The sequence below is a fragment of the Cetorhinus maximus genome, chromosome 11, assembly GCF_964194155.1.
Source record: "Cetorhinus maximus chromosome 11, sCetMax3.hap1.1, whole genome shotgun sequence".
Taxonomy (NCBI): domain Eukaryota; kingdom Metazoa; phylum Chordata; class Chondrichthyes; order Lamniformes; family Cetorhinidae; genus Cetorhinus; species Cetorhinus maximus.
The window spans coordinates 95,478,914-95,494,318 of NC_135889.1; the positions used below are offsets into that span (position 1 = coordinate 95,478,914).

The 15,405-nt window shown below is 43.0% G+C and overlaps 1 protein-coding gene across 2 annotated transcripts in view; it reads right to left on the reverse strand.

The window, feature by feature from the left end:
* LOC144686786 (von Willebrand factor D and EGF domain-containing protein) overlaps window positions 1-15,405 on the reverse strand; it is a 309,526-nt gene that overhangs the window by 206,960 nt on the left and 87,161 nt on the right. For both annotated transcript variants that reach the window (XM_078552492.1, XM_078552491.1), the window contains exons 6-7: window positions 5,055-5,144; window positions 2,457-2,601 (exon numbers count right to left, since the gene is read on the reverse strand). In XM_078552492.1, the coding sequence (XP_078408618.1) occupies window positions 2,457-2,601; window positions 5,055-5,144 (235 nt within the window). The remainder of the gene's footprint in view (window positions 1-2,456; window positions 2,602-5,054; window positions 5,145-15,405) is intronic.

Genomic DNA, 15,405 nt, shown 5'->3' on the forward strand with positions numbered 1-15,405 from the left:
CCTGCTACTTTCAGGGATCTGTGGATATGCACACCGAGGTCCCTCTGATCTTCAGCACTTTCCAGGGTCCTACCATTCATTGTGTAATCCCTTGCCTTGTTAGCCCTCCCCAAGTGCATTATCTCACACTTTTCCAGGTTGAATTCCATTTGCCACTGCTCTGCCCACCTGACCAGTCCATTGATATCATACTGCAGTTTACAGCTATCCTCCTCACTATTTACCACCCTACCAATTTCTGTGTCATCCACAAACTTCTTGATCATACCCCCTACATTTAAGTCCAAATCATTTACGTACACCACAAACAGCAAGGGTCCCAGCACCGAGCCCTGTGGAACCCCACTGGAAACAGACTTCCAGTCACAGAAGCATCCCTCTACCATCACCCTCTGCTTCCTCTCAGCCAATTTTGGATCCAACATGCCACTTTGCCCTGGACCTTGTGGGCTCTCACTTTCTTGACCAGTCTGCCATGAGAGGCCTTATCAAAAGCCTTGCTAAAGTCCATGTAGGCTATATCAAATGCATTACCCTCATCAACACTCCTGGTTACCTCCTCAAAAAATTTGATCAAATTTGTCAAACACGACCTTCCCTTAACAAATCCATGCTGACTATATCTGATTAATCTTTGTCTCTCCAAGTGCAGATATATCCTGTCCCTCAGAGTTCTTTCTAGTAACTTCCCCACCACCGAGGTTAGACTGACTGGCTTGTAATTTCCTGGTCTATCCCTTCCTCCCTTTTTTAATAATGGGACAATGTTTACAGTCCTCCAGTTCTCTGGCACCTCATCTGTGGCCAGAGAGGGTTTGAAAATTACTGCCAGGGCCCCTGAAATCTGTTCCCTTGCCTCCCTCAACAGCCTGGGATACATCTCATCCATGCCTGCGGATTTATCCACTTTTAAGGCTGCTAAACCCGCTGATTTTGAGAACAGAATTTGCTGTGGTGGATATCATAATGGCACAGGGATTACTAGAGTTTGGTATTTCTGGCTGAGATGTAAGGAGTTCTTACTGCCAAACTGCCCCTTCAAGTAAATGATATTTTCTGCTTTTTAGGCAATAATGCTTGTGCTTATTTCCTGGCACAAATTAAATGGTGCTGTCCGCTGGGTGATCTCAGCCATCAATGTTTCTTGCCTATAAATGAGAACTGATGCGTAAATTCTCTCAAGAAATACTACTGCGAGCTTTGGCTTTTCTGCCACAAACTTTAATGGCTTCCCATCGTGTGGCATAAGTTAATATGTGTGCACAAACATTACCACTTAATTGTGAAAAGTATTAGCTCCCGACAAACTAATTCCAATGCCATGTCTAAATTACTAAATGATTCAAAAAAATCTTTGTACTCATGTCACACTTTGAAGGCCTAGTTTATTTTATTTAAGTGTCTTTTAATAGCCCGTTATGTAAATGTTATAATTCAGAAAAGGGCAATCAGGTTTCTACAGCTCATTATCATTAGTAGTTCTCCACATAAACTATAGCTGGAAGGAGAAAAGGAACAACAAAGAACATTATACCAGAGAGAAAAAAGAACTGATCATGAGCGGACTGTTTCAGTAAGACAATGAGTGGGGGATGGGAACAGATTACTCACCCACTGTCTTGCTTAAACAATGCTACATTACCCAAAGTCCCTAAAGGACGGAGCCTGGAAATTATACTGGGCAATCATCACTTATGAATGCTTCATTGCTCACATGAAATTCCACTGTCCATTATTTTAACAAGTTGCTTAGCCTGTTTATTTCAAACCAGCAGGTCTCAGAGATTTCCTATGGACGTATTAAGCATTTGCATGTCATAATTCTTAGGCCAGAGCAGATAACATTTCAGTTACTTCGCTGTTATCAGAGAAATAGATGATGCATGTTGCTAAGCATTACATTATTTCTAAGCATCCTTTAGATACATAAATCCTAAGGTAATGGTTGGACTTCCGTATTGGATTAAAATAAATGAGTTTTCACACGTAAGTCATTTAATCCATCGCAAGTGTTTTCACAATGTCTACAGAGAAAGCAAAGGAGCTTTAAAAATCTTAAATGCTGATATCCAGACATAAACACATTCGATGCAAATGTTTAAATTCATACTTCATGAATGATCTAAATCTCTTAAAAATATTCTGGTTGTATTTTTAGTTTTTTTTATTTTCAGGTAACTTACCTTAGTTTATGACCACAGAGGATGAATTTCTGCATTGGGAAAAGATAGGTGACGTAAAAGAGAATGAACAAATGAAGTGTGTTGCCTAATGAGAACGCAATATAAAACAACTTATTTTTGCTTGTAAAATTTTGGGCACACAGCCTCTGATTATTTTTCTCTGTAGGTCTATTTTAAATCAGAAGCCATGTTTCATTAGTTGCTTAGCCACTGTTTACAGCACTTGATATACAAATATACAATGTGGGATTCATTCACAAGCTTAAGTCTTACCTGAGTCATTGGTGGTGAGTTGCAATGTTATTTTACAATTATTTAGATTCTGACTATCTTCCAAACAAGAGATAGGGATAGTGCTTTGGATCAACAAAGAATGCTCCTTGCCATCTTCTGCGATTTGCAAAGACACTGGTTCAAACTGTTTGAAAGAAGGCAATTTCAAAAGGCAACCTTTGGCAATGTGAGAAAAAATGTATTCAACTTAAAACATTATAAATCATTGCAGTTATAAATAACCTCAGATACTGATTTCCTAGGCAATCGTTTTCCCAGCTAATTACTTCAGAGTCTATTTCCAAAAAATGCTTTTTGAAAGTAATTCATTTTTATTCCAGGAGCACATTTATAAGATCAAGTTTATCAGCATCAACAACCTGAATTCATGTAGCACCTTTAATACATTAGTACAGCCAAGGCGCTTCACAGGAACGTTATCAAAGAAAATTTAACATCAAGTCATATAAATAGTCAGTCGGATAGATGACTAACAGCTTGGTTTAAAGAGTGTCTTAAAGGAGTAAAGAGGAGTAGAGAGGCAGAGAGGTTTAGGAGGAGAATTTCAGAACTTACGGCTTAGGCACCAGAAAAGTTGGCTCTCAATGGTGGAGCAATTATAATAGGAGTTGTGCAAAAGACAGGGTTAGAAGTGCATAGAGGTCTCAGGGGGTTGTAGGGCTGGGGGAGATTACAGTGATAGGGAGGGGAGAGACCTTGGAGGATACTGAAAACAAGGACGAGAATTTTAAAATGCATCCTGTGTCCAAAAATACTTTGTATCAATTTTAATATATATTTGTGTGAATATTAATATTAAGGAACTAACTAGTCCATTCGTTCCTTGTGATAATCTTGCGTTCTTGTTACCAACTCACGAACCAGTGTAAAACTTCACCTGAATTTCTTTATCAAAACCTCTCATAATTTTGAGTACCTCCATTAGATCACTTCTTAACCATAAATGTTTCAATGAATTCAATTGCTCTAGTTTCTGCTCATAGCTGAAGTCTCTCATCTCAACATAATCTGAGTGAATCCCTTCTTTACCCTCTCCATGGCTCTGACATCTTTGCTAAAATAAGGTGCCTAAAAGTGAACAAAATATTCAAGCTGTAGCTAGTTTGTCTGGGTTTAGTATAACCTCTTCACTTTTCTATTAAATGCCCCTATTTATAAAACATAGGCTCCTATTCATTGGACAATTCAATATGCATCTGAAGTGAGAACATTGAAGGATAGATTGAGAAGACAGGAGATGGGGGTTGATATCTGAAATGGGTTGGACTCGTTGAGTCTAATGGTTTTTGGCTGTTCCTAAAAATCTTCTTGGTACTTCACTGGATAATTTTGTAGCAATCATTAAGAGTTAATTTGGAGTCTTGAGGAAGCTACTGATAAGCCAGAGAGCAGTTAATTTTTGCCAATACTCAAAAAGACCACAATCTCTACATCTGTGTGAGATATCAATGATGAAATTTCATCTGCCTCCTCTATCTACTGTGCTCCCTAAATATATTGTCCCCTTATTATGGTGCAGTTTCAACAGGCCATTGTAGGCACTAGAGAAGTGGTCCAGCACATCCTGATAACGATGACACAGCCTGTCACTGAATACCCCATATCATAATGTTCAACATTGCATAACTATGTATGACTCTTACTGCAGTTGCCTGCAAGCACTGAGAAAAATATACTGTAGCCTGTACACAGTGAAACCATGTTCAGACAGCATGTACACTTCTTATATACCTCCTCTATCCTCCCTCCCATATAAATATGTCAGGGAAAATGCCCAACAAAGCACCGTGTGTATGCACCAGGCTTTATTAAACAATGCCTCAACTTTAAAATTCTCATCCTTGTCTTCAAATCCTTCCATGGCCTGACCCACCCTATCTCCGTAACATAAGAATTACAGCAGGAGTAAGCCTCAGTCCTTCAAGTCTGGCCCACCATTCAATACAATTATCTCTGATCTCCTACCTCAACTCCACCTTCCCACAATATCCTGTATCTCTTAATTCCCTTAGTACCCAAAAAATCTATCAACCTCTGATTTGAATATACTCAACTACTGAGCAACCACAGCTCTCTGGAACAGGCAATTCATAACCCTTTAATGAAGAAATTTCTCCTCATTCTAGTCCTAAATGACTTAACCCTTATTCTGAGACTGTGACCCCATGATCTTCTATATTTTCCAATGTAGACCCACAAACATTTTCCTTGCTTTATTTTGTCCCTTAAGTGATCTACTACTTGGAAATGACCGTCACACCCCTGAAAAAAATAGGATTAAAATGAAGTTCTACCTAAATTATTTTCAACCAAAAATTGAAGGAGTTGAATCATATCACTGGATGGGATAGAACATTCCAAAGCTTTATCGAATACAAACCTTGTCTATGCTATTTATGCAATAGAGCTGCACTCCATCTTCTCCAATTTATATCAGAATATAGTATCACAGAATATTTCCTCCACATCTGCTCTTAATTTAAATTTGGCAAACAGAACCTTTCGCTATTTCATTATAAAATCAATGTGTGAAAAGGTGTTCAGATTTTTTAACAATATAAACATTATTTAATTCACCTTAATTCCAGCAAAGAATGGTTCACTATCCCTGGACAAACTGCGTATATCTGGAGAATCCCGTAAGAAGGTTGATACTCTACAGTAAACCTGGGAAAAAACAAAAGTAGCTATAAACCCTGACTTAAATTAACCTTCTGAGAAAACATTTTAAGTTGATACTCTTTGGGGTGATACCACGATTGTCCTTCCAGCTCAGAAGATCAGTTGTGCCAAAATTTATACCCCGAGAAAAATTAAAAGCACTGATCCCCATTGAGAATGATAGATGGCAAAATCCCCCTTATTGTTACAACTAGGACTGTTTCCAAAGGTTTTAATTCATGCTCTCAACAAAATGCAGCTTCTATTGGCAAACTGGCATGAACTATGAACCAAAACATGATCTTGTACACAAAACAACTGAGGTAACAGATCAGAGAGTTCACAATCAATCTTTTATAGCATTGCCGTATATACTTGAAATAGCCCAGGAAGCCACCATGCATCTTTCCAAACCAATAAGAAATCTACATTTACAGTTCATGTAGCATAGGAAAATTACTGAATAGGTTTGTTAGGAAGTAAAATTATAAATAAAATTACACTGAAGTAAAAATAGAGTAGATTGATTACAATGACATATGTAACTTTTTCAGATACATTAACCTGTTCCAAGGGCCTAATATAAGGAACCATTTTGAGATTTTTATGCTTGGGGAGTAATTTTTACCTTCGGCAGTAAACCAGCGGAGAAGATTTCCTGCCCATTATACATCTGCATCCATTCCCATTATGCGGTATATCCAGGGTTTCTGCCAATCTTTCATCACAGTAACACTGGATATTTGGGTCAGGCCCAAGAAAATTGCCAGCATAAAATTATGCATGAGTGAGCTTTCATCATGTCATGAAGGTATGAATTACACTCTGCCCTACATCCATTCAGGATCATCCTTCCCATTGGAAAATACAAAATCAGGCATAGCTGTTGAAAGAGTTGGAAGACAACAATTGATGCTACTTTTCAATAAATTTGCCTTTCTGTAAATGTAATTGAGTTACAAATAGACAAAAATATGGCTGGGGGAACTTCAGGCTGATTAAGGCAACAGTTATGACAGAATCATAAAATCTTACAGCACAGAAAGGGGCCATTTGGCTTATTGAGCCCGTGTTGTCTCTTTGAAAGAGCTGTTTTATATTGTCCCATGCCCAATCTTCTCCCCATAGCCCTGAAAATGTGTCCTCTTCAAGTATGTGTCCAACTATAGGCAGATTTTTTATGAGAGACAGCAGAATGATAGATAAAATTGAACCAAGACGTGGTACCAGATCTAATGGAAGGATAAGGTTGAGGTGTGAAACCTCCTATGCAAACTAATATTCCATCAGTTGCTTCACTGGTTGCAATATAAGAGTCAGAAAAGTTAAAGCATTGGTGACCCAAAATGTAATAAATACTGTCTGGTTCTGCAAACATTTGTGCAATTGCCTACCAGTGAAAAAATTGAGTGTTTACATACACCTCTGTGACCTTGTCATTCATTCATTCGGGGGCCCTTTTCCTTTCATTTTATTCTTAAAAAATAAACAAAGCATGTGCACTTCCTAGAGCCCCACATTAATTGGCAGTTACATCAGATTAGAACTGAAAGTACTAAGTTAAAATGCTCAGAGAGCCGGTGCAGGCGCGATGGGCCGAATGGTTCCTTCTACTCGTAACAATTGTGTGATTCTGTGAAGTGATAGTGGGATAGTCACAGCCATCATACCTGAATCAGCCAAACTGATTCTCTCAGTGTTCTACTGATAATTGGTCAGCTTAAACCTCTGTTTGAAAGTTAAGACCAGGTCTGACTCAAACACAGACTATAAACGTCCCCTGAACAATGCATAACGAGTTTCTAACTGCCTGACATAAACAGCCATTAATATGGGATAAAATTCCATTTTCCCTGAAAATAAGTGCGGGGAACACGATGTGGGCTTACCTTGCACCAGTTGCTTCCGATGCAGGCAGCACGCCAAATTCCTGCTGCCAGCAAATTAACATGATTGCAAAACGCAGTCACACTAGGGAGCTACAGCATGTCTGAGTAAGGGACGCAAAATTGTGAGAAACCAGCATCACTAAAAGCTAGCCTGCACCTCTTAAAGGGGAGGTGCACTGTGCCTACAATAAGTGTGTGGAACTCATTCTGATGTCGAAAAAAGACATGATAATGGCCTTGGCTGAGGAAGTCCAGAGATGGTCTATCCACAAGGGTCCAGAAGGCATTCCAGGCAATCTCTCAGAAAGCAGTGGGACCAGGTAGCGGAGGTCAATGCCAGGGATCAAACCCTGAGAAGCTGAATGCAGGGCCGTAAAAAGTTTAGTGACCTCACACAGTGTTCAAGGTCGGTGAATGCATCTTCAAATGCCATACAGCACTTCAAGCCTCAGACAGTGCTCAATGCACCACACCTCCATCATGCACCTAGTACCAGGTTCTGACAATCACGGCTCATGCCTAACATGCATAGCTTCACTCACCCTCACACACTGAGCGCTGCTTCAAGCTTCGCGTGCTTTAACCCCCATGGGAGAGACAGTGCTTGCCATCATTGGAGTGGCATTACTGAGTTTGTGGCCAAAAGCGGGGCTGAAACGATCCAAGGTGATGGTATTCTTCTACCTAATTCTTCTTCTGATAGCCCATTTCCCCCTTACCCCACAATCTCTGCTGATTTAGTAGATCCAGATGATGTATGCATGCACCTCTTACTTCCCACCCTCCCCTCACCACAATATACCCTTGTGCCTTGCTCTTTTCAGATGCCCAAGAACTGTAACTTGGCCAGATATAGGTGGAAGGACAACAGGTGGAACAACAAGAAGACAGTGATCATGAAGAACAATGTCACTTGGTTTCAAACTCACAGCCACCAGCTCAGTTACCGACACTGCCTAACTTAAAGGATAGTTTAAAGGCAGAATATGCATGTGGTGGGACACTGTGCTCAAGAGGCTTATAGCCTGGGTGGAGTTGGGGCTGGGTGAAGACAAGGATATTGCAGATTCCAACTTCCCAGAGAGTGAAGTCACACATGAGTTCTGCTACTGAGGACTGAGATAAGCACTTCAATGAGGCAGACTACAGAAGTCTGGCGGGTATGAACAATGAAATGCTTAGTGATTTGGCAGGCCTGCCAGGAAGTCTATGTGCAATGTCCAGGATAATGGAGGGGTTTGGCACCAACTTTACACAGGGCTTTGTGCAGAGCTGGGAGCCTATCCTTTCAGCATATAAGCTGTGGCCAACTCCATTAGCACACTTGTGAACTTAGCCTGAGGTGCCCAAACAGAAGCCACCCAATGTCTGGGAGCTGCAATGGAAGCTTAGATTTCTGCCATGCAACATCAGCTTGCTGTCATAACTGCTCTCATTATGACTGTGGATACCGATGTTGAAAGAGTTTGAAGGATGCCACAGCAGTACCAGGCCGGGTCTTCCAGGTCCAGAGTTGCACATTCTCCAAAGACATCTTCAGTCTCCCCCACTGAAAGTCGGCAGCTTTCCATCAGCCAAGCTGGAGCCACTGGGGTAGTGGGGCCTAGGAGCACTAGACAGGCAAAGGCACATGGAAGACAGGCAGGGAGGGAATGCACAAGGATGATCAGTTGATCTTTCTGTGCAATATGGCATGGTTTGATTTGTAAATTTGGTTTGGAATGTTTATTTCACGTTTGATTTTATTTTTGCATTGTTATGGCCAAGTGAACACTGTAATGGTCAGTAACAAAGGGAAGGAAAGGTGTGGGGCTGTTGGTGAATTGGGGTTGAGGTTATGGTACCGCATTCAAATGCGATCTTCATGGACAGCTCTGACAGAAGGGGACGTCAAGGTTTCCTCCTCTCTTCCTCTTCCTCAGCTGCCTACTGTACAGTTGGTGGCAATGGATGTGTCCTCATGATAGTGAGGTTGTGCATCATGCAGCAGACTACCACACATCTTTACAAGAACTCTGTCAAGTACTGCAGGGCTCCTCCGGAGTGGTCCAGCCACTCATAAGGGAAAAACAGTAAAACTTGGGAAATGACTGATAGCGGTCCAAACTGAACTTCAATTTGATGGTATAGAAGACCAGCTCGGATGAGTATCAATCATTTTCCAAGTTTTAGTGGTTTTTAACTCTGGGCAGCAGCTGCATCATGCGCCCCAATGGTTTGCTCCATCACATTTCATGTGGCAGCTTGGCTTTCATTTTATGCATGCTGTGCACTTGTGTGTGGGGTGCGTACCGGAGTCACCAGCCACATTATCAGCAGATAGCCCTTACCGCCCAGGAGCCACCCTTTGGCTTGTTGTGGTGGCTTAAGTGCAGATGGCACAACGGACTGCCACACAATGGTGGCTTCATGACTGGGGTGAGGATAGGGCAGTGTAATCGGCTTAGGGTCTCACCCCAGCTGGATACTGAGGGAGTGGAAGCCCTTTTATTTGCAGCACATCTCAGAATTCACATGTGTCAGCTGCAAAGTGACATGGGTGCAGTCAATGGAGTGACCAACTGTAAAACTGTACACACTAAAATTTATAAAAATCCAATATTTTAATCTAACCTACGGATTCTGATCTCATGGCCATACACTGATGCAGCAAAAACAGTTATGTGGCAATCGGCAGGTATTAAAGCACTTTGTACCCCTTTAGTTCCATGTCATTTAACAAAAAAAAAGCTATTTTTGGACAAAATTATGGGGCAGGATTTTTCAGTCAGCTTGCGGGGATGGGCCCCACACGCCGACGCATAAAATGACGCACGATGACTTCGGACATCATCCCACGATATTTCGCTCAGCAGGCGCGCGCCGGATATGTAACCAGCCTACTAAGGCCATTAAGAAAGTAATTGAAGTAATTGCTAACGCTGCCTGTCCAACATTAAGGTTGGTGGGCAGGCGAAAAGGCCAAGTGACCTTCGTGTTTTTTAGGAAACCTCATCCTCGAGCAGGATGAGGTTTCCTAAAGCTTTTAAATAAATATTAAAATTTTCCGAAATATCAAAACATGTCCCAGTTCATGTGACACGGTCACATGAGGGGACATGTTTAAATAAATTTTTAAACCATTTATTTAATTATTTCGATATTGATTCAATTTCCCTGAGGCAGCTCCGTGCCTCAGGGAGATCGAAGCGCTCTTTTGCACACATGCGCGAAAGAGCGCTGGCCCCAACTCTCCCTCCTCCTCCCACCCGCACAGGTAGCGCTGAGCAGTACGGCTCGCGTATTACACCGGGCGGGCCTTAATTGGCCCGCCCACGTAAAATGGCGGCGCGGAGCCTATCACTGGTGGCGATCGGCTCTGCAACCGCCCACACCCGCTCCCGCCGAGCCCATCCGCCACCTGAAAACGTCAGGCCATGGGGTGGAATTTTACAATCCCGCCGATGTCAATGGACTTTTGAACAGCTTGCCGCATTTTACGGCCCCCGACCCCCACTACGAAGGGGCCATAAAATTCCATCCATGGAATAAATCGAATAATCACTGTTGAGTATAGAAGATCCCAACTGTGAAGATTCCTCTAACTTAATTGATAAGCTACGCAGTCATCCTGACTCATGAGGCAAAATGGAATTTTACATTCAATGAGTCGAGGGTCCTCCAGCTATGGCAGTAAAGTTGATATTTTAGCAGCTACCAACACATCTTCTGTTGAAAAGTTCAATTCCTGGGTGGATTATATCAAACGGTATTAACTGAACCTTTTGAGAGTTTTTTTTTGTGTTGGCAACAAGTTGCATTCCTTCCCTACATTGTTTCAATGTAGCAAAAGGCTTAGGGCAAAATTTCTAGGTCGGCGGGCGATTGCATGCCCGATCTGCTCAAGCATAAAATGACACATGTTGACGCTGGGCAAGCGTCCCGACGTCAACGCGCAGTCGCACGATCTTTCATTCGGCGAGTGCACGTCGGAGTCGACATCGCGCCCGCCGACAATTAAAAGGCCTGTTAAATTAAATTGAAATTTTCGCTACCCGTCCAACCTTACGGTTGGCAGGCAGGCAGGCAAACAGGCCAAGAAGCCTTTCTGCGGGCGGGATGAGGGTTCCTAAAGCAATAAAAATAAAATTAATAAATTTAAAATTTAACTAATAACATGTCCCTGCTCAAGTGACAGAGTCACATGAGGGGACATGTTTTATAACATTTTTAATTTCTTTTTTAAAAAAACTTTTCATCTCCCTGAGGCAACTCTGTGCCTCAGGGAGATTATCAAGCGCACGCTCGTGCGCATGTGCTAAGTTCGTGCTCGCCCCACGATGAGTGCTGCTGCTTGCGTTTCACACTGGACGGGCCTTAATTGGCCCGCCGGCGTGAAATCGCCTTCCGGCCTCAATCGTGGGTGGCGGTCAGCTTCCCGGCCGCCCCCGGCCGCCCCCGCCCAGCCCGCCCAACAAGGGCAAGATTCTGCCCTTAACTTTTATAGCAGCAACTCATGCTGAAGTAAGAAAATTCCAACAGTGCATTCATTGAAATCTGGAACAAAATAAACAAGGCTGAATCACAATAAATGTCAGAACAACATTATGCAAGACTATGAATAAAAGTCATGGACATGTTTATTGAGATCCATAATGGTTTTAAATGCTTAAATAGCATTATGAGGGACCTGCTTTCTGTTACTCCCACAGAACTCCCACAGAAATTCACTATCCTTCAAATTTATCTACATCTCACTGATTTTGGTGATGCATCCCTGAATTAAGCCCCACAGTGTTCAGTGTTTTGTAAAAGAGTTAAGCAGATGCAAAAGAACAAATGCATATGTTACAAGTCTGAAGCGATTTGCAGATGCAACTGCGTGATATATTGGGCCCATTCAAAACTGACTTTTGCACAGACATCTACAAAAGTCTTTTTTATTTAACTATTCAGATTATGAATAAAAATACAATTCGAATGGTGTCTGCAACAACAAATTAAATTATATCCAATTAATTAGGATGCATGAAAAATTATTTCCAACCAGAACTGCACATAACAAAGATTCTACCGCTAATGACAAGGTTTTTGCAAAATGGCACATTTGTGATTCCCAACACTATTTTAAGCAAAACGGTCTTTGTATTTGCAAAGTATTCATTAACTATAGTACTACAGAAATGGTAACTGCTTATCACTGAACTAAAAGCATCCATTATATCAATCATTAAAGGTGTGCAGGGAATTTGAGTAGCATAACTAAGCCTGCCAGTTCCCAGTACTTGAGTCTTTACATTTCCAAAATTATAGTCTAAATTCACCAATCTCATTCTTAAGGGAGTGAAGGCTGGAAACACAAACCAAAGTCTCCAAGCCACACTCCAATTAAATGTGATTCTAGACTCAAACCACAAATTGGTGAATTTACCCATACAGTGCAAAATAGGTTTGATTGAAGGAGGTCCTTTAACCCATTTAATTCATCCTTCCTGAACGCGATAATCTCAACAGCTTTTATTACTTCCAATTATAGGATGGGAGAAAGTCTAGGGAGAGTTAGTTCTTTTTAAAAAAAACTCCACAGGAGGTTGAAATATCTGTAATATTCTTTTTCTCTTTGAGAAAAAGTTTGCAGTTGAAACATTTCTGTGAAGAAAATAAGTTCAATAAGCCAACTGGTACAAGCCAGGACACCTTGTACATGGATATGTTAAAGAAAGCCAGATCCAGGGGTGTTTGATTCCCTGAAGCAGCAGGAGGTTGGAAAGGGGAGCTGCGCAGAAAGACAGAGCTGAAAGTGACTCTAGGGGCTGAATTTTTGCTCCCGATTCGGGAGCACAGAGTCAGGAAAATTCCCGACTCTGCAAACCAGACTTGGGAAATACTGCCCGGAATGTTCAAATTTTTGTGGGGCGGGTGCTAACAGGCACTGCGCAGAGGCGGAGGCGGGACCAGCGTGCATTACACAACTCAATCAGGGATAAAAGGAGGGCTGGTAAGGAGTTCCTGCTGTAAGGCAGGAAGTGTATGGAGGTGCTGCTTTCCCTTGGAGGAGACGTCAACCAACCAGGTGAACTGGGATGGTCTTCCAACTGGTTGCTGACACTGGAGGAAATGGCACATCATGGGCTTTCCAGAGGAAAATATAGTTCATTGCTGCTGCCTATTCACATTGCAATGAAGGAGCACACTCACCAATTTAAGGCTGGAAAAGCTTGACACGGCCATGGATATGGCAACGTCTTGGCAGCATCAGCTGCTCACAATATTGTGTACTGTCTCAAGTTACTGTAATGCCTCAGGGGATGACTGAAACACATCATATTTGCCACAATCCCTTGCCCTTCCATCTACCCTCATTCCACCCATCTCTCAGGGTGTGCCTATGCAATGGGCCCTTGACCAGGACACTCAGAGCTGTGCACTGCTATTGCACGACAGTGTGACTCTGAGGGAGCAGGCCAGCAGGGTAGTTTGTGGTCAGGAGCACAGCATGCTATTTGGGAGTGACATGAACAAAATGCAGGCTACTTGGTATTTATCCAGACCTGTTTCAACCCCCGCCCCCCCCAACATTAGGCACTGATCAGTTAGGGAACATGGCTTATGTCAGAGGACAAGTGTGTGTGAAAGTATTCAGAGCCGGAAGCATTTTCTTTTGACATTTCTCATGCCAGAACATCCCAAAGACAAACTGGGGATGAAGTGGGTGGTGCTGTGCCAAGATTCAATGACTTGCAGATCCTGGTCGATGAGGTAAGAGATGGCACTCCATTTACATTCCCTTAGCCAGTGCAACCCCCTAAGACCAAGAGGACGTGGCAGGAGATAGCCACCACAGCAGGGGACCGTGGGGATTCATGAGTACAGCCGAAGAAGAAGTTCCACGACCTGCTATGCTCCGGCAATGTGAGTTGTTCATCACAAACACACAGGGGTCCAAGTGATGGTTCACATCTGAAGTACTGCACCTAAGGTGGGAGATCTGGCACTTACCTCTCCCATAACAGGAAGGGGCTGTTCCTGAAGGTGCACACATTGGAGGTGTGAACGTCCACTTTGCTGCATTGCCATCATCTAGATATTTGTCCCTGCTGGGACCATATATTAGGCTAACAGCACTCTTTACATTGTATCTGCAGGACTAGAGGGCCCATAATGCCAGGGTGATGGCCCAGGCTGGGAGTGGGTCTGCGAGATTATGCGCATTAAGGAATGTGGAGGAGACAGCAATGAAAAATGCCTCTCTTGTTCGGGATGGGCATTTCCCTTAGGATGTATGGCTTACATAGTACAGGTTTATTATAAGGAAGTTGCTCACCAGGTACTGGCTGATGTGATCAAGAGCCTAGGTGAATCTATTCTGGATGAACATGTTTCTGGTGATGAGCCCTTCCTGCAAAGAATCAGCCTTGGCTACATGGGCCTGCTCCTCAGCTGGTCTGCCATTGCTGCCCTCTTCCTCCTTCTCTGAGTCAGATCCATGAGCCAGGACAGGGGTATCCTCCTCCTGCTCCTCATCTTCCTCATCGTCCTCCGCCTCAGATGTTGTAGCTATTTGGGCTTTTGTCCCCTCTGGCTGTAGGCCCCCATCACTACGCCATACTGTATAGTATGCAGCACACCACTACCAATCAGGAGATCCTTGCAAGGCAATACTGTAGAGCTCCTTTGCAATGGTCAAGGCTCTGAAGTGCATTTTCAGGGTGCCAATAGCCTGCTCTATTGTATTGCTGGTTACCACATGGCTGATATTACAGTGCTGTTCAGGTTCCATTTACAGCTACCTAAAGGGGGTCATCAGCCATCTCCTTAAGGGGTACGTACCCCTTATCCCCCAGTAGCCAATCACGATCCTGAGGCAGTTGCAAATTCTTCAGGATGAATGAATCATGGCAGCTTCCAGGGTACCATGCCCAGATGTGCAAGAAAACCTTGGTGTGTTCATGCACCATCTGCACATTCAGTGAACGGAACGGTTTCCTGTTCACAAAGGTGTCAGGTTAATGAGTTGGGGCCCGTATAGTTACATGGGTGCAGTCGATAGCCCCCTGCACTTGAGGGAAACCTGCTAGTTCTCCAAACTAGGCCCTCTGCATCTGAAATGTCACATCCATCGGGAAGTTAATCTGCTCCCCTACCCGGGAAAAGAGGGCATCAGTGACTGCCTTGATGCAGATGTATGCGGCTGAGCCCTGGAAAGAGCTGGTTGCATAAAAATCCAAACCAACGGTGACCTTGAGAGTCGCTGGCAAGACATGAGGATCAGCTGACTGTGGTTTGAGATCTGGCTGAGAAGCATGGCACACATGTCGGTGACCAATTCCCGGGTTAACTTGAGCCACCTTCTGCACTGGTTCGCAGTCACATTGAGATAAGACCTCCGCAATCAGTAG